At 43.6% G+C, this 26,375-nt stretch overlaps 2 protein-coding genes across 3 annotated transcripts; both read left to right on the forward strand.

The window, feature by feature from the left end:
• Positions 1 to 24,122, forward strand: LOC109771613 (uncharacterized). 2 transcript variants are annotated; one of them, XM_073509298.1, is made up of 8 exons: positions 1 to 158; positions 268 to 378; positions 559 to 600; positions 938 to 1,105; positions 1,187 to 1,363; positions 1,494 to 1,651; positions 23,635 to 23,674; positions 23,758 to 24,122. In XM_073509298.1, the coding sequence occupies exons 2-8, from the start codon at positions 271 to 273 to the stop codon at positions 23,983 to 23,985; spliced, it is 921 nt and encodes a 306-aa protein (XP_073365399.1). In that variant the 5' UTR covers positions 1 to 158; positions 268 to 270; the 3' UTR covers positions 23,986 to 24,122. The 2 variants fall into 2 exon arrangements, with proteins under 2 accessions (XP_073365399.1, XP_073365400.1); XM_073509299.1 differs by having other exon boundaries at positions 153 to 378.
• A 774-nt stretch (positions 24,123 to 24,896) lies between these two features.
• On the forward strand, positions 24,897 to 25,384 carry LOC109771595 (uncharacterized). Its single transcript, XM_020330292.4, has one exon. The coding sequence runs from the start codon at positions 24,964 to 24,966 to the stop codon at positions 25,234 to 25,236; it is 273 nt and encodes a 90-aa protein (XP_020185881.1). The 5' UTR covers positions 24,897 to 24,963; the 3' UTR covers positions 25,237 to 25,384.
• Positions 25,385 to 26,375: the final 991 nt, after the last annotated feature.

Below are 26,375 nucleotides of genomic sequence, written 5' to 3' on the forward strand. Positions count from 1 at the left end.
GCCAGTATAGGTGAGCAGCCAGCCCGCCGTCATTATCTCATCCTCTATCGTAATCTGCCCCAGTGGAAACCGTGGCGGCGAGGAGATCTCTGCGTTTGGGGAACAGATTAATATGCATCCGATCCCACACCTTTCCCTCCATAGATCGGCGTGTTTGGGTTCGTGGAGAACCTTTTGCCTCGGATCTAGGCTTCACGCTTTTGCCTCCGTAGGTTTTTTATTTCCCCTCCTTAATCCAGCTTGCTTAATTTTGGTGTGTTGGTATAGGCGATGACTTTGCGAAACAATGGGGTGCTCTTGGTGCTGCTAGAGATGCCATCCGGCTTCGCGGTTTTCAATTTCTGTGGGATCTACCTCTACTTACCAGATGCAATACAAGTAATGTCATCTTCCTTCCTGTGGTTAATTATTACTCCCTCCGTAAACTAATATAAGAGCGTTTAGATCACTAAAATAGTGATCTAAACATTTTTATATTAGTTTACAGATGGAGTACTGATGTGCTTGGCTTCCTCTAGTCGTCGATACTAACTAACCTATATTTCATCTTGTCTCCAGAGTATGTGGGTAAAATTTGCTAACTATTATAGGGCAAGGCGGGTGAGTCTTTCCTTTCCTTCCCTTCTTATTTGTCACGGCTTCTTATTTCGCTCTTTGTATGCTTATCGCCAAATCGATTCGATTAGGGACCTTTCATTGTTTATGATTGACATTTTTTTCCCCAAATTACACTGCTTTATAGAACACGGAACTTTTCTGAATTACACTGCAGAGTTTTGATCAACGAGGGCTTGAAAAGGGGGTACATATTTACAATGGAGATGCACCTACTGAATAGAATGTGTTAAATTCTCCTAATCAAAACATTGCATGCTTTTTAATTAATTGTTTCTCCTTGCCCCTGAACCTGCTTATCTTTGGTTGCCTCTTTTATCAGGTTGTTTGGCTGAAGGAATTTCAAACTTTTGATGACAAGTCCAGAGCCATTAATGCTGATACTGGTGTTAACAAACAGCTCACTCAGATGATCTTGAAGTGGCGCCGCCCTGGGCAGGAACTACTTGTTGGAAAACCGGAATATAAATCAGTAATTGAAGCAAGCTTGGTAAGTATAAAGCTCCTTGTTTCTTATACTATTTCTGAACAACTTTGAGCGCCATTTTTCATATATGTTACTTCTTTTCAGGGAATACCCTGCCGGCATGATGAACTTGTAATGGAGGTAATGTGGGGCATGAAGCGTTTCATGCCTAGTTTGGTGCGCAGAGAAAAATCAGAGCTTCCTAAAGAAGATCTGCTCCCAGTGAGTCAAGGACTACAAATGCTATTGAGTAGTTACGGCTTTGATGTCAAACCAGAGATGGTGAGTTTACCAGCTGCCATGCTTTTGCCTTATTCTCACTGAGCAAAGCTTTGGATGCAATATCTTGTAGAGTAGAATAAATTTCCATTGCATTTTCATTTAAATGATGAAGCAACATCTTTGTATCCAGGTCAACGACCAGATTGTTGCGACTGCATCCGTCTTGTTTGATTGTGATGCTGCTGAGAAGAAACAGTACAGAGACTTCCATGCTCTTGGTCGCCACCTTAAGAATGTGTCTGGCATTGAGTATGAGAACTGGGACCTTCTGAAACTTGCGACAGCTTTTAAAATCATTACAAGTTTTACAGTAGTTGGCATTTTTTGGAGCCGTTCGTTTGTCTCGATCTAACGGCGCATACATACGTAGTACTCGAAAGTACGCGGATGAAAGTACTCGAAAGTACTATTAGTCTAGGGGCATTTTAGTCCTAGGAAATATATGACAAGGTGGGGCCCTCTCGTCCAATGCAAAACCGCCGCCCCTCTCCTCCAATGCAAAACCGCCGCCCCTCTCGTCCAATGCAAAGCCGCCACCGTGCTCCTTCCCCTCTTCCATCACCATTGCAACCGCGGCCATCTCCTAGCCTTCTCCTCCTTCTCGCGGCCGCAACTTTGCTCTTCTCATCTTCCACATCCACCCCCTCTTCCATCCACGCAAGATCCTCGATGGAGCAGCAGATCGAGCACATCGGCGGCGGCGAGAACGCCGACTTCGTGGAGATCGCCGGCGGCGAGAACACCGACTTCATGGAGATCGCCGGCGGCGACCAGGTCAAGATGGCCAGGTTGACGGAGATCCGTTCTTGGTTTCACAACATATTGCAGATGAACTGGACGGCAATGGCCACTTTGAAGCAAATGACGAGGAGGGAGAGGGCAAAGCTTTCCCCCCCACCCGCACAACCGATGCACAAGGTCGAGATCCTCCTCTGGGCGATGGAGCAGGCCGATTCGTCCAGCCCGTGGACCAGGCGTAGGTGGTGGGCGTTCAGATCCAGGGTAGAGCATCCGATCAGGAACCCACGGTGCACGAGGTGCCGTTGCAGATTGTGGAGCCTCCAACCGAGTCGGAGATGACTCCGAAGTGCAAGAGGAGGAGGACAGTGGTCGCGACATCGCTTCCCCGCCGTTCTCCACGCTTCCCTCGTCGCTCTCCTCGTCTGAACGGCGGCCGTAGCTATGTTTAGGGTAAGATTGCTGAATTTCATTCATCATTACTTGCCACTTGCTTAATTTGATTCTCTGCAATATGTTCTTGCTACCTGTGTACTTGAATCCGTAGCCTCTGGATGGCAGCTTAGTTTGATCGACGAGGCTGTAATGAGTCTAGGCATATAGCATTGCTATGTTTACTTGCTATGTTTTGATGTGCTGGAGTTGTATCCATGATAGGAAATTTTGTCTGTCACCTCAAGAGTTGTGTTCAAATTACGTAATGCAATCTGTGTAAATTGAACTTGCAATATTTTGGCTGCAAGCAGTGCCTCCAGAAAAGTTCAGTACACAGTTTAGAGTGATAGACTCTGGGTTGACACTGAAATATTTCAATACTGCAAGTTTAGTAGATAGTTGTAGGCATTGAAATATTTCAGTACTGACAGGTTCACACTGAAATATTTGAGTAGTGCAATTGCAGTACACACGGGTACACACTGAAAAATTTCAGTAGTGCAATGCAATTTCAGTACACACGGGTAGACACTGAATATTTCAGTACTGCAGTTTCAGTACACGCACGCAACCCCAGAAATATTTCGGTGTAGCAGTTTCAGTACACGCGCGTAGCCACTGAAATATTTTGGTGGTGCTGTTTCAGTACAAGCACGTAGCCTCTGAAATATTTCGGTGGTGCACTTTCAGTACATGCACATACCCACTGAAATATTTCAGTGGTTCACTTTCAGTACACGCACGTACGAAATGAAATATTTCAGTGGTGCTGTTTCAGTACACGCATGTAGCAACTGAAATATTTCAGTGGTGCTGTTTCAGTACACACACGTAGCCACTGAAATATTTCAGTAATGCACTTTCAGTACAGAGATGTAGACACTGAAATATTTCAGTAGTGCCATGTCGGTGATCTTGCATCCAAATATTTAGGCCTTCCTAATGATTCAGCAAAAAAATAGACATAAGCAGTGAAATAATTTTTGTAGGGATGTTGGCTTACTCATGTTTTAGAGTGGTTGGGTTTTTTTAGAACCGTTCGTTGATGTCGATCTAACGGCAGACAAATACGAAGTACTGGGTAGTACTCCGATGCCATATCAATGTTGCTGATATGAATATGCATGTTTTCACCAAGTGTTGTGTCTGAATTAGAACTGAGCATTTTTTTCTTGATGGTATCCATGGATCTAGAACTCCTATGAATTTGCTCATGTTGGATGTTTTGTTCTCCATCATTTGTACTAGCATTCCGTGCGATTAGCTGCCATGACAAGACCCCTGGCAAATTTATTTTCTTGCCTCCAACATCCCAGGTGTGTTTTGCAGGAAAAAACCTGGAGTTCACCAGGCTGGCTGCAGTTGTGAGGCTGGGAGGCTGATGGTGCTGCTACTGGTTGATCCTTCTTCTTTCAGCTTTTGTTCGTCCTTTCTCATGCCGTTGGACCAGGGCTACTTCCCTATGTGCTGTTAATGTATTAAGTAGTTCCTTCGAATTTGTAGTATTCAAATTACGCATTGATGGAATGTGTGAGGATGAACAATTATCAGTAACTTTACGAAACCCCTTGTAATATAATTCATGACAGCCAATTTGGAACATTGCCAGATTCAATATTTGGTATAATTGGCACATGCGCACAGCATGTTGCACTTGCGCACAGCATAGACAAGTGTTGCAGCATGTCTGAAGCAACACTGAAGCGCCATTTGTGATCATTGCACCATCGAAACAACAAGTAAACATGAAGGAAGCATTCACCACCAATAAAGTTAAGGCCAGACATATATAGATAGCATTAGGTACCAGGCAGTTCACAACAGATCCAGTTAAGACACACAATACATTACATTACATTAATAGAGGTAGTTTTTAACCAGTTCAGACCCAGATGCAGCTTTCCAAAAGTAAAACATCATCAAATATACTGATGATGAGTACGGCTTCCGGCTTCTGATGATCAGCATGATGTAGGACTAGAGGTTAGGGTTTCTCAGGACCTTCAGGAGGGCAGAATGCTCAGCCCTGATCTTGTACTCATCACTGGAGATCGATGTAGCCCGGCAATGTTCCATCAGATGCTCCAATAACCCAGACCTGGGCTTGGGCTTGCTGCAGAAGGGGCAGCGGTACTTTTCCGTCCTCCAGTTGTGGTACATACCAGGTCCTTGGGTCCTGATCTTCAACACCACCTTCTCTTCAAACGACTCGACGTTCCCCTCGTCCACATCATCTCCAGATTCATACTGCACACATTAATGACTGACATTAATACATTATGCATTCAAATACTATAAACACACTAACTCAATGCACAAATAACATTTCAACTAGGCCTTACCTCATACGGCTCATCTTCATCAGAGTCATATGGGTAGAACCCAGTCTTGTCCCACTTCCTCTTGTTGCCCACAACCGCAAGATCCTCCTCCTCCTGCTATATTGTCAAACAAGCACATCAATTACAATGAATTGAATTGCAGTTCAAAGAACGTCATTACACACAAAATTGTGAATGTGAACCACATTGGTATGTTGCAAGTGACCAAATGCTTTCCTTATAAATACAGAATCTAAGCAATCAATCAACAGACAAATGCTTTCCTTCATAAATGCTAATGAAAATCCAAGCTGGATTCTTGACATTCCCTGGATTAACCCAACACTTTTCTTTTGAGGGAATCCCCCCCCCCCCACACACTACTTAATGGAAACATATAGTATATTTTGTTGCTAGGATCCTGCCTTGGAATGTTTAATTCACTCTTTACATATAGTATATACTAATTACAGAAGCCAACTACAAATTTCAATATGCACAGATTACTGTTTTTGGGATAATGCAGCAAAGCTCCTACACATATTAACATAATGCAGTAGTTAATTAGGTACAACTTCAACTATAAATGCATACATCTCCAACAAACATCTAAAATTTCATTACTTACCAAAACAACAACAAATTATACTATAGATGAATCTTGTATCATCTAAATCAATTCATTGGCACATCAAAATTAATGCATTCCAAATCAAATATGTTTCCATCCAGTATCATTGAACCATAGATCAAATCAAATAATCATAAATGTCAGCAGCATTGAACTACAGATCTAATAATCATATGACATCTATCTGACCTTAAATTCCCCCTTAAATAAGGTATTCAACCTCATACTAATTAAAATCTAACAAGCAAAAATTCAACTACTAATCTAATAAGCATCTGAAAAAACCCCAAGATGCTTTTATCTCTGAAGCAACGGCATTGCAGAGGATGTTCAATGCTGTCAATATGTCTGAAGCAACAACAAAATTCCACAACTAACCCAAACTAAATAAGCATAGACTGCCCCTTCCCCTCGACCACGCTTCCCCTCTCCTTCAGAAGCCCCAATCCAGCACACAAAAATCCAGCCCTTGAAAAGCTCTTTTGGATTAACATGACAACACCCAGTACATGAGCACATCCTTCACTATATTTACAACCAAACTAATGCACCATCTAATCACCTCAGGTAGACAATTTCCAAATCACAAGGCCATGCACAAATCTAACCAAACAAAGTTCTGGCCACAAACACTACAATCTAAAAACTACCAACTAAAAGTGATAAGCAGATACCTTCTGCTCCGCCTCCTCCTCGCTGGAGCCGGCCTCCACCTTCTCCACCTCGTGCGCCTCGCCACAGCCCGCCCCCACCTTCTGCGCCTCGCCAGAGCCCGCCTCCACCTTCTGCGCCTCGCCAGAGATCGCCAGAGCGGGCGCATCTGGCTGGACCGCGCTGCTGCGGCCCGGCCCCGCCTTCTCCAGATATCCAGCGGAGGGAGCACCGCGCTGGACGCCGGCACGCCCCCTCACAAAGGTGCCCGCAGCGACCTGCCGCGCCTGCTCCACCAGATCTGCGCCCCAATCGGGGCGCTCGCCTCCTGCGTCCGCCATGGCGATGGAGAGGATGCGGTGAGGGAGACGAGGAGGTTGGAGAGGAGAGGGTTTTGGGGAGTGGGGAGTGGAGAGAGGGAGACGATGCGGCGGGGGAAAATGGTGGGCGATGCGGCCGGAGGTGGTTGCCGTCCACATTTATATGATGGGACAGTTTTGGCAACTACCCGTGACACGTGCTGCCCCACGCGCGGGCAGCTTCACGCGTGCACGAAAGGCCGCCGTATACAAACAAATACGTATACGGCCGGGCATACGATCCTATATGACGACCAACACGCCCGAAACCAAGGAAGCGTGCACCCGCCGTCCCTCGTGCGCCCTTAAGGCCAGCCCATGTGAGGGGCGGGAAGCCCCTTCCGTTTTTCCTTTTTATTTTTTCTGTTTTCTATTTTTCCTTTTGAAAATAATTCAGGATTTCTACAAAGTTGCAAAATGCGAAAAAATGTTCGCATTCCAAAGTTCTTCATGGCTTGAAAAAATGTTCAGGACATGATAAATCTCACAGATTCAAAAAATGTTCGTGATTTCAGAAAGTGTTCATATGTTAAAAAAATGTTCATGAATTTTTCGTAAATGTTCAAAATATTTTGAAAAATGTATGAATTTTTCAAAAATGTTCATGAATTCGTAAAAGATATTAGGAAATTTTAAAAATGTTCACAATTTCAAAAATATATTTCTGAATTTGGAAAATTTTCCTGATTTCAAGAACAGTTCATCGTTTAAAAAATTGTTCCTGAATTCAAAATATGTTTATGTTTTTCTTAAGAAAGCGTGAATTTTAAAAAATTTCGCAATTTCTTAATAATACGAATATTTTTTGAAGTTGATGAAAAAATATAATTCAAAAGTGTTCAACTTTTTTAAAAAAAGTTCAAATCTAAAAAAATCAAAAATTAAAAAAAATGTTCTCGAATTTCAGAAAATGTATATAAATTTCTTCGGAAGCTTCAGCAAACATATATAACAGTTACCATGTATAACAGTTACCATGTCACACTACAGCCTATAAAACATCACACAGTGGAATAATCATAGCTAGTAGAGCATTAGTTACGCGTTAATAATAGTTGCAATCCATCAGAAGCAATAGTACCTAGATATGAGTAGATATAGGTACGGTAATACACGACAAGTACTCGCAAACAAGAGCTAACATAACAAGTTCATTTCACATTGATACATGGCCCACCCTAGTTCTAAATGAGGTGGATGGTGATCATCATCCTCAAGTCATGGCGACGGGTGTTCGCAACAGTGAGTAGGATGGCCTGTCCTACCCGAAGATTCTTGGCACGAAGGAACTTCTTCCACCCTGCCCTGCTCAAGACAGTGCGACCGTCCGTGTCCACTGCATAGGCACAGCTGGTGATGGAGCCCGTTCTGGTAAGGCGTAGTCCAGCAGCCATGCCTTGTTCGTCCGGGTCGATGCCACAGCTATCAAGTAACCTCTTAGGTAATTTCTGAAAACAGTTGACATGATATATCATCGCATATTACTACACTACATGCATGTCATAAAATTCTTCACTAAATGAATTCTAAACTAGGCCTCTCATCACAGTACTACAACATGCATATCATATGAACTACTACACTAACTAAGCATGCATATCATGTAATTACCACACTAAGTAACATACCATGATATGCCGTTTAACATTCGTCCTTGTGAGGCGGGTCACGAATGGCTTCCCTAGGTAGTCTTCACGTAGCGGAAGCATGTCGCCCAGTCTGAGTCCTTGGGCATACAGGTATTCAACAAGTGGGTTCTCATCATCATCTGAATCGTCATCATCTGAATCAGCACCATCTTCCTCCTCATGAACTTCATCCTCACTATCCGGAATCAAATTTAGATAGATAACAGAAATCCTGGGCCTATCTCTTCTGAAGGAGAAGCTGATCAATTCACCCCCACTAAGACGCATGCGGGCGATGAAACGATCCCAATCATCTCCTCCTATCTGGGTTATCTTTCGCCCCTTCTCGACCTGCATAGTGTATGGGCCCCCAAGAGCGTCGAAGGTCACGGTGTCTCCGATGAGCTCATTGAATGCCAATCTCACATTGCATGGTACGATCTGTGTAAGATAAAAACAAATAACAAACACAATACATTAGTGGAAATAGCAAAAAAAAAAAGAATGTACTGTCAGAAGGTTCATATAAATTGTTACCGCTGCAACAACAAAAGAAGGCTGGAAATAGATGCCGAACAGCGTGGCAGTAGAAAGGCTGGTCCGGCACCGTGAGTTGCAGCGTCCACATGGTGCTTCCTCCATTCTACACAGAACATGTTGAACTCTAAGTTGAATTGTACATAGTACAATACAAAGATCATACATATAATAAATCATAGTGATAACCTATACTGGCAATGGCCAATCAATCTATTTACTATCATCTACGTAATAAAGCAATGCCAATGACAATGGCAATGCCCGTCTCATCTAAACCTGGGAATAGTTCGGCATCCAAACTAAAACCAGTCCAATCCACGGCACACATCAAAACCAAACCAATCCAGATATTTTCATTTAGAATCTAGACCAAACCGAACTATACATGCTCGTCATCCAACCCAGTCCAAACCGTTTTCAACTTTTGGATTGAATCCAAAGGTTCAAACCATAGAAACCAAATCAAGATCCAATCCAAAAACTAAGTTTCAGTCCAAACCAATCGGCTCAGATCCGCCTCCGTAGGGAGACGCGGTTGGGGAAGGGAAGAAGAGGGGAGATCTCACGTACTTGCCGGAGTTGGCGGCGGACGTGCACCGGCAGCGAAGAGAGGGGTCGTCGGGAGATGGCGGCGGTGGCGGCGCTGGTCGAGAAGGGGAGAAAGAAAGATGTGGAGTGGTCGAGACGGGGAGAAAGAAAAATGTGGTACATGTGGTGGCGCGGTTGTGTGGATGACAAGGGGACCCACTTGTGAGACCGATAGCAATTGATGGCAAACCGCAGGAGGTGCACGACCGCAGGAGGTGCACGACCGCGTGCACTTGTGAGACCGATAGTACTATGTTTTTTGCTCTCTTTTTTTCATGTCAGAAGTGTTTTAAGCATTTTATCGTTGCAGGCCCGTGGGTGGTTACAGAATGGAACACGAACAACACGAGCCCCACGACCCCCACGATCACGATAACGACGAGCGCCTCCCTCACACGACGAACCGCCTCCCCCAGAACTCAAAAAGGCACCTTCTCCTCCATTCCTCCCTCATTATGCGAACCACGTCCATCTACTCCACAAACTGCAACCACCGTCTCTGTCTCAAAACCGCCGTCGCTGGAGAAGGGCAATGGCGGAGGAGCCGTCTACCAAGCGTCACTGTGGCGAGACGTCCGACCAGAGCATCAAGGAAGAGCATAGCATCAAGGAAGACGACGTTCAGGTCCCCGGTGAGAAGCGCGACTACACCACCAAACTTGACAAGGTGGAACTCCACGGCAAAGAGACGCTGGAGGTCGTCTGCACCAGCAATCCAGACACTGCCGACGAAATGCTCACCAGGCTCTTCATGAAAGCCGTCGGCAGGTATCCTAGATTCGTCGGCGTTGATGTGGAGTATACCAGGGATGACGAACCTCCGCAGTACGCAGCAGTTCTGCAGTTATGCGTGGATGAACTCTGCCTGGTCTACCACATCGCTGCGGCCACAAAATGGTGAGCCATCCTACTCATATACCCTAGTTTCTCAACTACATCTACTAGTGTAGATTGTGAAGTGGACGCACTAGTGTGGTTTCTCAAGTACATGCACTGGCATAGATTTTTACCCTGATGCACTGGATTAGTATCTTAAAATCTTGCACCAGATTAATCACCAAACTTGATATACTAGTGTAGTTTCTGATCTTGATGCATTAGTGTTGTGTCTACCGCTGTGGATGCATTAGTGTTATTTTCTGAAGTTGATGCACTGGACTAGATGTATAAGTGTTGTGTCTACTAGTGTAGTTTCTGATATACTAGTGTAGTTTCTGATATTGATGCATTAGTGTTGTGTCTACCGGTGTGGATGCACTGGACTAGATGTATTAAAAGTTGTTTCTGAAGTTGATGTAGTGAAGTAGTTTGCTGTAGTGTTATTTTCAACTGTATGATCCAAAAAGAGAAATAACATCATGTACTTCATGCATTCATCTTCAAAATTACTACTAATCTTCAATATGTCTCTCCCCTTGAAGGCCCAAGTGCCTCAAGAGCTTCCTCCAGGAGAAGAAGTTGTTCACCTTCGCCGGTTTCAGCATTCATAATGACAAACAGATGCTGAAGATGTCTGGTTTGGAGATCAATCCCGAAAAGTACATCGACATTCAGAAAAACTATAGAGTTCCATATGCCGGCAGAAAGAAGCAGTACGACTCCTTGGCTGATGTTGCAGCCAGCGTCATCCACCCATTTTACCAAAACATGAAGAAGAAGATCAACAGGACCGAAGACCATAAACTGTGGGGGATCAGCCCGCTGCCAGACTACCTCATCGAGTACGCAGCGAAGAATGCGTACGCCACCTACAAGGCTTGGAAGATAATAGACAACATCAAATCAGGTGTGGAAATTTCAGAAGCACAGGAGGCTGACCCCTACTACCATTGCCACTACGCGGCATGAAGAGAGATCAAAGTCTGCCTTCAAGTTGCTAGCGCAGTGTCCTTTTATGATATCTATGTTTCTTTGTTGTTCGATGTGTCTGAACTTATGTCCTATGGTGTGTCTGAACTTATGCTGTGCGGTGGTTGATCTGCCGTTTATCTTAAGAGTTTGCTGCTACTCTGGTTTAGTGTTCCAAGTTGTTAATACTATTTTGGTGATGCATGATAAGCCTTGTACAATGCTTGATGCGTACGGTGGTGCTTAGAAAAATAAACAGGGTTTTTCTGAAGCACTGGTGCCTATTTCTATAGGAGAGACGCCTAGTTATGCGTCTACCCTGTACAAATAAGCACCTGTGCTTAAGAAAAGCCTGGTTTATGACTATGGTAGTTATAGCTTGGCATGATTATGTTTAGTGTATAACTCAGCATGATTATAGCTTCACAAAATTAAACCATGCAAATGATTGCCGATTCCACCTATTGCCAAATCAAGCTTTGTACTGATGATGCATTAGATATTGCTATAAGTAGAGGATGCTCATGATTGCCAAAAGTACCTATTTCCACTTTCTGATAAGAAGTAAACGTGTATGAAATGATGCTAAAAGTAGAGCATGAGCATGAGCATTTATCAATTGATGATCAATTGATGCAACCTATTTGTGTTTGAATGGGCTCAATAAAGATGGTGCTGGTTTATGCTCTCTGCGTGACCGTGATGGAAACGAAGACACTTGGTTGGCTATGGTCTTGCTGTCAAATTTAAGTTTCAGTTCTTTAAGACTCTTTGTTTTTGCTGCTTCCTCGGGATTGACTAGCTTTCTTGGGCGTCCACGTGCTCTCTTCCTTTTTGGGGAGTTGGGTGCACCACTTTTGGGGGAGTTGGGTGCACCGGTATCCTTCTGGGAGTTGGATGTGTCGGGTTCGTTGGAACCATCAGGATTGTTTACTAATTGCACGTCGTCTTCTGAACCATCAGGTAGAACTGCTTGCTGGGCATCGTACACCTCCTTCTGTATAAGAGAGAGTGCTGCGTTAGTTCTAATCATGAGACTTATGAAATAAATGATATATTCTTGATGTAGCACTAACCGTTATGGGGAACTTATATGATTCGAGACGAAGCGCGTTGCAATTTGAATGCAGTAAGGCTGTACATATTTTCCACCTGAAAATATCTATCCTTGCCTATATTTGATAACCGACACTTATGTCAGCATAGCTTTCAAGCTAAACAAAGTACAAATGTTAATTAGGCATTCAATTACCTGGTTGAAAATATCGGTCATTTCATCCCCGTTCCATGACAACATGTACTGCAGTGTCCAAACCGCACAGGAAGTCCTGCGATGTTTAGTTAAAGATCAGTAATCTTATTCGTGTAGGCAAATAATAATTTATGAGGCCATGCCTACCCATCGGTCTGTTGTGGTATGTTCTCATAGCGTTTTTTGGTCCATTCGGCAAAATTGATGTTCTTAGCTGGTGATACCAACCCATTCTTGACAGCTTCGTCGATGCAGAACTGAATCGAGTCCACCTAGGGTACGACGAGTTATACATAGGGTTACGGTACTTTGGGAGCTCATGTGCCATGCGGATCAAAAGAGGCAGCAAGAGAACACTTACAAGAGAATCTTCCTTGGTCTTGTCGCAATGATAATTCATGGAGTTCAGAGTCTGAATTTCTTTTTTGTCAAAATTAAACATCATTAGCATCCAATGGTTTTGGTGTACATTCAGTGGGACATGCACCTGCAGTAAAATTTGGGTTGGGTTGAGAACTGAAATTTGTCGTGTACAGTGTGTACATAAACTATGAAAGTGAGGAAAACATGTACCTTTCGGCGCCCTACAAATTTTTCTGCTACACGAGCTAACCATGAGGCTGCACGTCCAACAGGAACCACCCCCTTCATTTGTAACAGCTTTTCGGTTTCTTCAGGGGATATGATTGAGGTAGTATCATTCTCAATTTGGCTAATGCGAGCATATGCCATAATAACCTGCCAAATTTTCAATCATACAATAATAAGAAAGTTGTTGCAGTAATGATGTAGACTAGAGTATAATGGGCTTACATCACCATAAATGTATTTCTCGTCCAAATTTCGCTTCAGTTTTTCTGCTGTGAGGGTAATGTCTCCGATTCTAGCTATTTCAACAGGGTCGTATGTTCCGCGGATGTAAACGGCTGTCTCTATGTCCTCATCCATGAACTTGTAATCATTACCAAAGACAGGCTTCATTGGAGTTAATTCTGGATTCTCATTGTTTTCCGTCACATGTCTTGCACTTGGTGTAGTCGAAGTCCCTGCCGTGAATTGGATAGCCCTAGGAGTTCCTGTCAGTGATGAATTGCACACATTGACTTGATCCTACAAAGAACAAAGGTAGTTCATCATTAGATTGTTACTTTTAGATATTAACGTGTTGGGCCATAAAGATCACCTGCACGCCTCCTTTCTGTGACACTGATTGTCGGTTGCTTCTAAATTCGTATTTTAATTCCTGTAACAATGCAAACAATAATGAACATGAAGGAACATATTCATACAAAATACAAAATGCACAGTATGACATACATGTAGTTCCCTCCTTAAGTCTTTAATTTTGTCCTCGGCCTTCGACAACCTAGGATTAGTGCCAGTTTTAGTCTTCATGTCGATCAAGTCTTCAGCAAGCGTCTGGTATTTGACATCAAATCTGTGCTCAATTTCCATTAACTTCCTGCCTACCTTCTTTTCATGATCAGCTAAGCGTGCATTCATGGCTTCAACTACCATGTCAATCTGTATAAACCAAATAAAACCCCGTTGATAACAATAGCTAAATGAATGAGGTTCCATGACACCTATTTGTGATATTGCAAAAACAAATAGTCTTTGGAGTACATACTTGCTGGCTACTAAATTGCTGTCCTTGTGATGGTGCTCGATACGAATCATGTTGATGCACATGTTCATCATTTTTTCTTGGAAAATTATTAGAATTCTCAGATGGTCGTTGAGGAGCACAAATTTCCATGACAGCCTTTACTCATTCCACAAAAGCAGGTAACAACACCGCAATTTTGCTATGCACATAAAAAATTATGTTTGCCCCTTTACTCATTTAATGTATTAACTCTGATGTGAGATACTAGGTGCTGGTCATGGAATTTTTCGTTAGTAGGGATGATGAGATGTCACATGTCCCGAGAGCATACTTTGATGAACACCCGGCAGAAGTCAGAATTTTTGAACCCGCCAAAGTGACCTACGATCTCATTATGAGTGAAATGAGAGATACTTTTGGTTGCAAAATGGGAGCAGAACTGTACTACTTCTTACCCGGGTCTGCGTGGAAGCTGCCAGAAGGAATGTTCTTGATTGCAGGACCAGATGATGTAGAAAAAATGCTTTCTGATCTAAATGGCAGCAAGACATGTCACCTGTACATTGTGTACAATAGAACTACGGGTCGTTATCCCGAGCATGACATTGATCCAGAGGTTCAAATTTTACATGTTACATGCATCTAGTTTATGGCTACGTCATTTTTAAGTTCTTCCTAATACAATTCCTATGGTTTTCTACAGGAAGTGAGAATCCAAGAAATGGAGGGTCTTGCTAGAGAGTTGGCGGAGAAAGAACAAGAACAACTTCAGTTGTATGGTTTCATTGATGTTAAAGAGAAAAAGATTGAAGCACATGGGTCGTCGCCAAGCCCGACGCAATCTCCAACGTCGCAACGCAAGAGGTCACTGGATTTTGGCAGTGCAAGAGACCATATGGAGTAGGCTCAATTGTTTTTCAACCAGTTTAAGCTTCAAACCAGGATTATTTTGTTGCAAACAAACATTTTTTTTCTGTTTCACACTATGTTCGCAATTATGGTACAATTTATTCATGAGACAGTTCTTTGAACAACAATGCATGAGTTTTATGATCAATCATACAGTTGTTTCTGAGTTGTTTGTGAGATGGCATTGCATCTAAAAAGTTTCCATCTATAAAACTTGTAAAAAATCATTGATGTTGTCTTTGTTGAAACTGTTTTTTCGTGCCTTTCATCTACACGTGTAATCATTATAGCCTACAAAACCATGCAACGTCGCAAAACAATTTCCAGTTGGCATGCATGCTTGTCATGTTGGTACAAGGGTTTCAAAAAAAATTTGGGTCCATTTCAAGCATGCCGAAAAAATCCGTCTTCCCAGATGGAACATCCCCTGCTACCCGAACGGCTAAGTTGAATGACACCAATTTTTTCCATCAAGCGCGCAAGCACACCCCCGTGGGCCGCGTGAAATCTGAGCTAACCCCAAAACTTGCTGGTTTTGACGTCAAATAAGATAGAAATATCAAGGGAAGAAGATAGAAATAGCAAGCAAAACACAGATAACCAACAACATATCAAATAGACGGGTAGAAATCATAACATAGTTCGGATAGATAAAGTTCACGGTAGAACCAACAACATGATTTGCTCTTAATAGAAATATTTAAAAGATAAAAAACTTGCCCTAACATGCTAAGGCAAGACAAGCTGACGCGACCGGGCCTTCACCACCATCTTCACTGCGCCTCCTCTCCAGTGCTCCTCTCCATCCCGTCCTCGCCGATGTAGTAGGGGAGGGTGTGCATACCGTCGCGGGTGGGGAAGACGCAGTCGAAGTTTGTGAAGATGTTGTGGGTTGTGAATGCGATGAATTCGCATCCACACCAAAACACCTTGCCGAGGAGGTAGTACGCATCAAATCTGTTGGTGAAGGTGACGGTGAGCCCTATCGGCGGAGACCAGGAGTTTGGACGCACTTCATGCAGTCGGAACATCACCGGCGAGCCCGCCGGGAGGTGGGCGAAGCCCGCACGGAGGAACCACTGGGCAAAGCCCCTTGCACCCCTCCAGCGTGAGAACGCCCACACGCGAAGCGTGCTCTCCACGACGACGCCGGCCAGATACTGTCTCTCCGGCACGGTCGGTGGGAGCCGGTAGGTGGGGCCGTTGTACTGCATCCTCGCGGCTCGCTCAGAGAGTGCTCTGGGTTTGGGGAAGAAGAGAAGGGCGGCGCAAATGGATGTGTGCAGAAGGTGAGGGCTGGTGGTTTAAATAGGGAAAGGGGAAGGGAAGGGAACCGACCGCGCTTACGTTCAAACTAGCCGCGTCGAACGATCCATATGCCACTTTAATTGCCACGTTGAATAGATGCGGGTGGATCAAAAAAGTGTGAAACCAAGGCTTTAATTGCCACGTTGAATACATGCGGGTGGATCAAAAAAGTGTGAAACCAAGGTTTTAATTGCCACGTTGAATCGAAAAGTGTGAAAACAAGGTTTTAATCGCCTCGCTCGCATGCATGCACGTCCGCCACCCGCGCATGCAAACCCACGTCGCCGCCCTTCCCATGCATGCAGGCTTCAGGCGCAGACAACGAGATGGCCCAACGGTCCATCCAGCGACCCAGCGGGTGAGGCTGGCGTGGGACGGCCCACCCGAATTAGGCCCAAGCGAGCTTCGCGCCGGGCACATCCCAGGGGTGCAGGGAGTTTAGTCCCACCTCGCCGAGCGAGGGGAGCTAGCACCGGTTTATATAGCGGGCTGAGCTTTCCCTATCAAGTTCCTTTCTAAAGCGGGCATCACATTGCCTAACCGTCTCCGTTCCTGCCCTGTGGGGCCTACTTGCTACCTGTTTTCACAATCTGGCGGGCCTCTGCATCCTGGCCCAATAAATGATTGGGTTACTAGTCGTACGCAGGCCGTTGAATTGTGAAAGCGGGCAAGTAGGCGGGCTTTTTTTGTCTATTTCATTTTTTTCATTTGTCACCATTATTTCCATTGCAGCCTGTCCATCATGCTGCAATTTGGCAAAAACAAGCTAGAGTTGTACACACCCTGATTTAATGCTCAAAACGTCGGTCTATACCTCAAGGGGACATTGTAAAATAATTGTTTTCAAAAATTTCTTTCATAGACATGTTGCACACATGATCTCTTGCACAAACAATGCTAGGTTTCCAAGGTTTTGTATTTTTCTGAATTTTTTTGAATTTATAATGCCCTCTAGACTGACTGCTGAAAACATCGGTCTATGCCTCAAGGGGGCATTGTAGAATAATGTTTTTCAAAAATTTCTTTCATAGACATGTTTGGCACATGTGTGTCACCATGTACAAGAAAATTTGGGTGAATTGGAGGCAGTGGAAAAATTCACTTTTTTTCAAAAACTGGCTTAAGTTAGACCAAATGGTCCCTCCGGAATGCGGGCATTTTTTCGACCACCTCCAAATCACCTCAATTTTGGCACACATGATCTCTTGCACAAACAATGCTAGGTTTCCAAGGTTTTGTATTTTTCTGAATTTTTTTGAATTTATAATGCCCTCTAGACTGACTGCTGAAAACATCGGTCTATGCCTCAAGGGGGCATTGTTGAATAATGTTTTTCAAAAATTTCTTTCATAGACATGTTTGGCACATGTGTGTCACCATGTACAAGAAAATTTGGGTGATTTGGAGGCGGTGGAAAAATTCACCTTTTTTCAAAAACTGGCTTAAGTTAGACCAAATGGTCCCTCCGGAATGCGGGCATTTTTTCGACCACCTCCAAATCACCTTAATTTTGGCACACATGATCTCTTGCACAAACAATGCTAGGTTTCCAAGGTTTTGTATTTTTATGAATTTTTTTGAATTTATAATGCCCTCTAGACTGACTGCTGAAAACATCGGTCTATGCCTCAAGGGGGCATTGTAGAATAATGTTTCTCAAAAATTTCTTTCATAGACATGTTTGGCACATGTGTGTCACCATGTACAAGAAAATTTGGGTAATTTGGAGGCGGTGGAAAAATTCACCTTTTTTCAAAAACTGGCTTAAGTTAAGACCAAATGGTCCCTCCGAAATGCGGGCATTTTTTCGACCACCTCCAAATCACCTCAATTTTGGCACACATGATCTCTTGCACAAACAATGCTAGGTTTCCAAGGTTTTGTATTTTTCTGAATTTTTTTGAATTTATAATGCCCTCTAGACTGACTGCTGAAAACATCGGTCTATGCCTCAAGGGGGCATTGTTGAATAATGTTTTTCAAAAATTTCTTTCATAGACATGTTTGGCACATGTGTGTCACCATGTACAAGAAAATTTGGGTGATTTGGAGGCGGTGGAAAAATTCACCTTTTTTCAAAAACTGGCTTAAGTTAGACCAAATGGTCCCTCCGGAATGCGGGCATTTTTTCGACCACCTCCAAATCACCTCAATTTTGGCACACATGATCTCTTGCACAAACAATGCTAGGTTTCCAAGGTTTTGTATTTTTCTGAATTTTTTTGAATTTATAATGCCCTCTAGACTGACTGCTGAAAACATCGGTCTATGCCTCAAGGGGGCATTGTAGAATAATGTTTCTCAAAAATTTCTTTCATAGACATGTTTGGCACATGTGTGTCACCATGTACAAGAAAATTTGGGTAATTTGGAGGCGGTGGAAAAATTCACCTTTTTTCAAAAACTGGCTTAAGTTAAAAGACCAAATGGTCCCTCCGGAATGCGGGCATTTTTTCGACCACCTCCAAATCACCTCAATTTTGGCACACATGATCTCTTGCACAAACAATGCTAGGTTTCCAAGGTTTTGTATTTTTCTGAATTTTTTTGAATTTATAATGCCCTCTAAACTGACTGCTGAAAACATCGGTCTATGCCTCAAGGGGGCATTGTAGAATAATGTTTTTCAAAAATTTCTTTCATAGACATGTTTGGCACATGTGTGTCACCATGTACAAGAAAATTTGGGTGATTTGGAGGCGGTGGAAAAATTCACCTTTTTTCAAAAACTGGCTTAAGTTAAGACCAAATGGTCCCTCCGGAATGCGGGCATTTTTTCGACCACCTCCAAATCACCTCAATTTTGGCACACATGATCTCTTGCACAAACAATGCTAGGTTTCCAAGGTTTTGTATTTTTCTGATTTTTTTTGAATTTATAATGCCCTCTAGACTGACTGCTGAAAACATCGGTCTATGCCTCAAGGGGGCATTGTAGAATAATGTTTTTAAAAATTTCTTTCATAGACATGTTTGGCACATGTGTGTCACCACGTACAAGAAAATTTGGGTGATTTGGAGGCGGTGGAAAAATTCACCTTTTTTCAAAAACTGGCTTAAGTTAAGACCAAATGGTCCCTCCGGAATGCGGGCATTTTTTCGACCACCTCCAAATCACCTCAATTTTGGCACACATGATCTCTTGCACAAACAATGCTAGGTTTCCAAGGTTTTGTATTTTTCTGAATTTTTTTGAATTTATAATGCCCTCTAGACTGACTGCTGAAAACATCGGTCTATGCCTCAAGGGGGCATTGTTGAATAATGTTTTTCAAAAATTTCTTTCATAGACATGTTTGGCACATGTGTGTCACCATGTACAAGAAAATTTGGGTGATTTGGAGGCGGTGGAAAAATTCACCTTTTTTCAAAAACTGGCTTAAGTTAGACCAAATGGTCCCTCCGGAATGCGGGCATTTTTTCGACCACCTCCAAATCACCTCAATTTTGGCACACATGATCTCTTGCACAAACAATGCTAGGTTTCCAAGGTTTTGTATTTTTCTGAATTTTTTTGAATTTATAATGCCCTCTAGACTGACTGCTGAAAACATCGGTCTATGCCTCAAGGGGGCATTGTAGAATAATGTTTCTAAAAAATTTCTTTCATAGACATGTTTGGCACATGTGTGTCACCATGTACAAGAAAATTTGGGTAATTTGGAGGCGGTGGAAAAATTCACCTTTTTTCAAAAACTGGCTTAAGTTAAAAGACCAAATGGTCCCTCCGGAATGCGGGCATTTTTTCGACCACCTCCAAATCACCTCAATTTTGGCACACATGATCTCTTGCACAAACAATGCTAGGTTTCCAAGGTTTTGTATTTCTCTGCCATATTCATCCTACAATGAGGACCAACGCTTGCTAAAATCACCTCGATGAAGGTATTTAAGCAGGTAAAGGAGCTGGTCGAGGGGCGAGGTGGGACTATTTTTAGTTACACGAGAACAACGCGCGAGATCGTACGTGACGTGGGCCGTCCGGAGCTGCAACCTCGGATGGGCCGGTGTTTGGGTCGACGTAGGAAAACGGCCTGCGATGCATGAGCCATGCAGACCGTGGGATCGCGCGGGAGATCCGTCTGGCGGCCGTGCGTGCGTGCAGAAATACATCACAAAAATTATTCTACTCGACAATAACAAGTGCTCCATGCTAGCCCTTATTCCTGTTCGAAATACATCATCATTCTTAAAGTTGGACATCAAATGATACACACAGAAAATGGAAACGAAAGATGTCGAACTAATACAGTAACATGGCAGTACAACCGCACTTCACTAAATTACTGTCACGATGAAATAGAATGTAAAGACCACGTCACACAAAGCTGAATGGCACACGACTTTCTCTGGCTCATCGTCGGTTCATGCTGTATGTAGACATCACAGTTCAGCCTCGAGATCCTACACAGAAGAATAGAATAAATCACATGGACATCAATTATGAGTAAAACACATGCAAAAAATAAATATGAACATATTTCGTACCTCTAGCAATTTAGCGCATTTACGTCGATTGTGACCAGGATTCTTGCAATAGCCACACATATTCTGTGATCTTGACTTCTTTGTCTTTGCCTGCAGCCTTTTCTTCGGTGCACCTCGGCCTGGCACATGCACGGGATCCAGAACCTTATCAACTTTCTCCGAGTGCGGCATCAACGGGCCAAACCTAATGCTGTTATGCTAAGCATTAGTTGACTCCTTGCTGTCAGCTTGTTCAAAACTTGATTGCTTGCCATGATGTTGTGCTTCCAAAAGCATCTTTAGACGGTGATAGTCCTCATCAGAGTGGCATGCCTTGAAACTTGCGGCGTGACTACAATTCCGCAACTCGCGGTACCTCTGCAGGCTTACCGAATAGTCATACATCTGGTTTTTTCTGGTACGTGCGTATGCACATTTTGCATTCATAGTCCACCTAGTGGGAACGCAACAACTGGGCAGAATTGTTTGTTTTAAAATCCCTAATATGTAAAAAATGTGGGAACATGGTGTGCCTGCGCATTCCAGCTTACGGCAAGAACAACTCACCCTGTGCAAAAGACCTCCTTGCTCTTCAATGCGCACTCCAAATTTTTTATCCATTCTTTCCTGCTTGGACACAACATAAGTGGAATCTTCTGATCCATCTAGTATCTCTCTGATCTGACATTTGCTGACAGCATCTATGCTCCATAAGACCATCTTAAAGACACTAGGTGTGAAAACTGTTGCGGCGTGTTTCTCAAGCGGCGAAGCATTTTCCTCTGTAAATGGAACGGACTGCAAGGCTTCGACGTCTTGGAGAGCTTCGTTAATCCGCCGCGACGCAAGGCAACGCTCATAGTGCTCTAGCATTTCAAACAACGACATCTTACCCTCAAGATGCGTATGTAGCACAGAGTTCAAGCTCTCACTCCTCTGATTGCTGCTCAATCCTAGGAAACAACGCCCCTCAAGATATGGAGCACACCACAACTTTCTCATCTGATACATCTGATACAGCCAAGACTCCTCACTGGTTACTTTATTCCGTTGTAAGAAGTGTATCCATTCTATCTCATGCTCTTCAATGGAAGAAGTATCATAAATGAAAGATCTGAATTCCTCCTTTACGTCGTCATCATGCAGATGGCGTACAATGTTCTGCTGAATGTGCCATATACATAGTCTATGGTTTGAGTCTGGCCAGACCACCCTGATTGCTCTCTGCATTGCAAGGTCCCCATCTGTGATCACAGATATCGGATGCTTCTGTGCCATGCAATCAGAAAAGGTCCGCAACATCCACTCGTATGCCTGGCTTGTTTCATGAGAAATTATACCACAGCCAAAAATAACAGTGCTGCGGTGGTGATTCAACCCGACAAATGGCACGAATGGCAGATTGTATTTGTTGGTTCCGTATGTGCTATCGAAAACAATGACGTCTCCGAAAGCCTCGTAGTCAAGTCGCGATTGACTATCAACCCAGAACAGTCCCTTCAAATGGCCATGCTCGTCTACCAAGTACTTGAAGAAAAAAATCCACATCTCGCTCTCGCCTCGCCATCATGTGCATGATCACCGTATTAGCATCACCGGCACTGATTGTCTCCTGCTTATTAGCATGGCAGAAATTATAAATGTCCCTCTTTATGCATCCAACCTTATCAAATCCACCGTATTGAAAGCACAAAATATCCATAATACGGTATTTGCGGATCCCATATTTTTCCATGTCCGCAATGTCCGCTTTCTGCTCATCGCTAATTCGTCTGTGCGAACGCAGCAGACAAGAAAGATCCCGTGGGGCTAGAGGATGGCTGTGCTCATCGATGAAATCCTTGACAAACCACCGACCGGTTTCCTCCTGTCTCGTAATGACCAATTTAGCATTACACCCAACACGAGTTAAACTTCGTGGCCTCCTCTTTCTATCTTCCATCTTTCTTTTCATGTGCTTCTCTTCGCGAAACCCTTGACGACTACACACAATTTTCCTTAAAATTATGTATTTGTTGGATCCATCCCACTCAACGTAGCTTCTCCTCACACTAAAACCTTTTTCAAGAGCATATTTGTTGTAGAATTCATAGCCTTCAGCCTCACTATCAAACATCTTGCTGACAACATTTAGATACTCGAACATACTCTCATCACTTGCATACGCCATGTCTTCCTGCATATGACATGTGAGGGAAACCAATCATCAACATCTTTCTGTTTATCAATGTTGCAGGTGTAAAATAGCTTATAGGCAAAGACAAGTGCATGGAAAAGACTTTGCTCGTTTGACATGTGAGGGAAACCAATCATCAACGCCCAACAAGTACTATCCTAGCATGGATGATGACTCTAATAAACTCAAGTTTAATTCCCCGCAAGATCGGACGGCTAATAAAAATCAGACGTGATCAGAGATGTAAGTACTGCTAAATTGAATTGCATGCACTAGGGAAACCTAAATCGATGATGACTAAACAAATCTAAGTAGGAAGTGAAGGCTACGAATCAAAGTAAGTTGAGATTCAGGCGATTCATACCTTAAGATGCAAGTCCGGAAGCGATGGGATCAGTGGGGGGCTTTCTCCTATACCGCCGCCGCCGTCGCCACCGACACTGCCGCCGCAGATGTCACGCCTTATTCTTCTTCCTGCCGCCGACCACGTCTTTTATAGTGAAGGGGACCAGGAGGAGGACGAGAACGACGCCGACGACGGTGAATTGGTTCCTCTCGCCGGGCTCGTCGGACAGAAGGAAGAGGACGAGAAGGAGGACTTGACCGAGCTACTAGATCTAGACGTGGTTCTGGTCGTGGACGTGATCGGTTGAAAATTTTTTTTTACCCTGGACCATTATGCCCTTCTCTGATTAAACTAATTAAGTTAATTCATTTTTAATCCCCCACCAGATCGGACGGCTAATAAAAATCGAAGGGGTAAGTACTTGAAAGTACTCCCAGTACCGCCCCAATCACCGTAAAAGGGCTATAAAATCATATGCAGCCGTGAAATTGGTGATTCTGATGAGGTAAACCATACTTTGCAAATGGGTTCTCACCTGCTCGCCATGCATTTCATATATACACTTGGGTTGAGTCATGTCTCTTGCAGATGCTTTCAGAAGACGTGCAAACAAAGTTGCTGGATGATGCGGATAAATACGAAAAGAAGATAAATAAGCTAGTCTGCATGTTGAATCACCATGAAGTAGTCTCTAACTATCAAATCAAGACTCGCCACAAAGATATGTTGGCTGGCTTGGTAAAGAAAGCTAAAGAAGCGCGTGTCCGGTGTCCCGTGAGAAGAAGTAAGAAGGTAAATAAAGCCTATGGTCAATGAGGGATGTCTGTATAATTCATAGAGGCGTAGACATGCATCAATTAGAACGTAGTAAAGCAGTTCATAGAAATTTGATGATCTTGCTTCCTCAATGTAAAGAATTTTTTTAAGAAAATCATACTGTATGTTTTAAGGTCTTACGAAATTGCTGAGTTAGTTTGCAAGTTGGGAAAACAGCTAGTACTAAGCAGTTCATAGATGATGACTGCTTTTTACTCGTTTCATCTTGATACATGTTCTCCATCCATTACCCCTGTCTTGTCTCGGCCATCTTGGTCTGGTGGCAGTGGACAAAACCGCATCTTTTGGCCTGAATAAACAAAGATAAGACGGGCTGAGGTGGGCAGCCACTGCTAAGTACCAACAACCAGAGGCGCGCCTGGTTTTTCTCATAAACTTTCGATCTTATTTTTCTTGAAATAAGAGTAACTTATAAGCTTGATCAAATTTCTTTTTGAAATGAGATCAAATTTAGGTGGGGAGCCTTCTCCTGGTGACTGCTTCAAATGAAAAGAATCCTGATCAACTCCTACCACTATGATGGAAGTGACAGAATTGAGCTATAAAACCCCACTATTTTCCATGTGTGTGAGAAATAATGAGACGGCTATTGATGTGTTGTTGTGTCTTAGATGTCTGGTGTAGATCACTCGAGAATCAAATTTTCTTTCGCTCACCAGATCTTATCTCTGTCGGATTGAGCCGATCCCAAACTCTTGCAATGGACAAAACTGCGGAGAATAATCAAAACGCCAAGTTCCACTGCACCGGGACGACAAAGAGAGCTGCGGCGTACACAAGCAAAGTGACCCCGACACCGACAGCACCTGGTATCCTGGAAAACCAACGTCCCAGCCTCCTGTTTTCCTCCTGCCCTTGTGTATATAACGCCATCCGACTCCCACTCTTCCTCTCATCAACCCAATCTTCAGGCATCACAGAGTTTTCCACCAGCGCGACAAGAAGAAGAGAGAGATCATGGCGGGTGCGGCGAAGGCGTCATGGACGGTGGCGATGAGCGTGGGCGCCGTGGAGGCGCTCAAGGACCAGGCCGGGCTCTGCCGCTGGAACTACGCGCTCAAGTCCATCCACAGGACCGCCAAGGCCAGAGTAAATGTCCACGGTGGCGCCTCACAGAGCACGAAGCAGCTTCCGGCGTCTGCTGCAGCGGTAGCGGAGAGGCGGCGAGCGGAGAAGGCCGAGGAGGGGCTGAGGACCGTCATGTACCTCAGTTGCTGGGGTCCCAATTAGTGGTAGCTAGCATGAGGTGTTTCTGCAGTTCTGCTAGCTCTATCATCCAGCAACAACCATGCCGTGTGACTCGGCTGGTTAATTCCCTCACGATTGTAAATATGTCTCACCATGATGATGATGATGATGATGATGAAATCTTCCCCCACTTTGAGTCCATATTACCCTCCTTCAGAAAAAGGTTTGCATTGCCCTTCAAAGTTCAAACAGGTCTTAGGATTCTTTTGGAAGACTATTGCTTCCAGTTGGTCACAAGCTTTGCCTGTTGCTCTTTTCTGTTCGCTGCTTCGACCGGCAGAGACCCAAAAAATTTATCCCGGTCCTTTTCCTATTTCGTAGGTTCAGTTTCATAAACATACAAGGGATATGTTTCCACTATTCATTGGTCTACTTTGTTGTGTTGCGTGACTATTAACAAACAAGCGCTGAAACGAAGCATGTGGCACTGGAAACCATGTCCGGCTCCTCTGGTTTTCCCCTTGTCAACTCTCATACATGTGGTCTCACCGTCACCCGTCCACAACATGAACGTGAGGTGATACTGATAAGATTCTCCAATTAAGTTGGTGCAGAAACTTAAAGTATTTTGATACCGCACTGAAAAGGTGATTGCTCTTAAATAATTGGTTTTGCATACAAAGTAGCATAGTCACCACAACGTGATTTTTCTGACAAAGCTCGGGAAAGATAAGAAAATAGAAAAGTAGAACATTGTAAAAAATTCCTGGCGACTAGAAAGTAAAACTATGGAAAACAACAAGTCAAAATTTCAAACATTTCACGAATAATATGTTTATTGTAGGAATTTGTAAGTCTTTTTTTTTTGTGTGTGTGAAAATGATCCAGACCTATTATCAAAGTTCAGCGGGCTCGCGGGCCGCCAGAGCGGCAAACAGAGGGGGAGGGGGGGGGGGCGAATCGACGGGCTTGCGGGCAAAGTTTCAAGAGAAAAGTTTGCCCTAGACGCCTAGGGTTAGGGAAGGAAAACGAGAAGAAGCCGGGAATTTGTAAGTCTATAAACATAACTTTGGAAATGAAGAGTTACAAGAAAATTTGGTAAAAATGAACTATTTTTAAACAATCAGAAACATTTCAAAATTTATTAAAACAAAGGGAATTTTAAATGTGAAGAACTGAGA

The sequence above is a fragment of the Aegilops tauschii genome, chromosome 2 (assembly GCF_002575655.3).
Source record: "Aegilops tauschii subsp. strangulata cultivar AL8/78 chromosome 2, Aet v6.0, whole genome shotgun sequence".
NCBI classification, from domain to species: Eukaryota; Viridiplantae; Streptophyta; class Magnoliopsida; order Poales; family Poaceae; genus Aegilops; species Aegilops tauschii.

Bases quoted from the DNA above. Each gene is read 5' to 3' on its own strand.
- LOC109771595 (XM_020330292.4), top strand. From the start codon at position 24,964: ATGGCGGGTGCGGCGAAGGCGTCATGGACGGTGGCGATGAGCGTGGGC.
- LOC109771613 (XM_073509298.1), top strand. From the start codon at position 271: ATGACTTTGCGAAACAATGGGGTGCTCTTGGTGCTGCTAGAGATGCCA. The intron at 379-558 runs GTAATGTCATCT...TCTTGTCTCCAG, and splicing joins ACTTACCAGATGCAATACAA to AGTATGTGGGTAAAATTTGC. The intron at 1,364-1,493 runs GTGAGTTTACCA...CTTTGTATCCAG, and splicing joins TTGATGTCAAACCAGAGATG to GTCAACGACCAGATTGTTGC.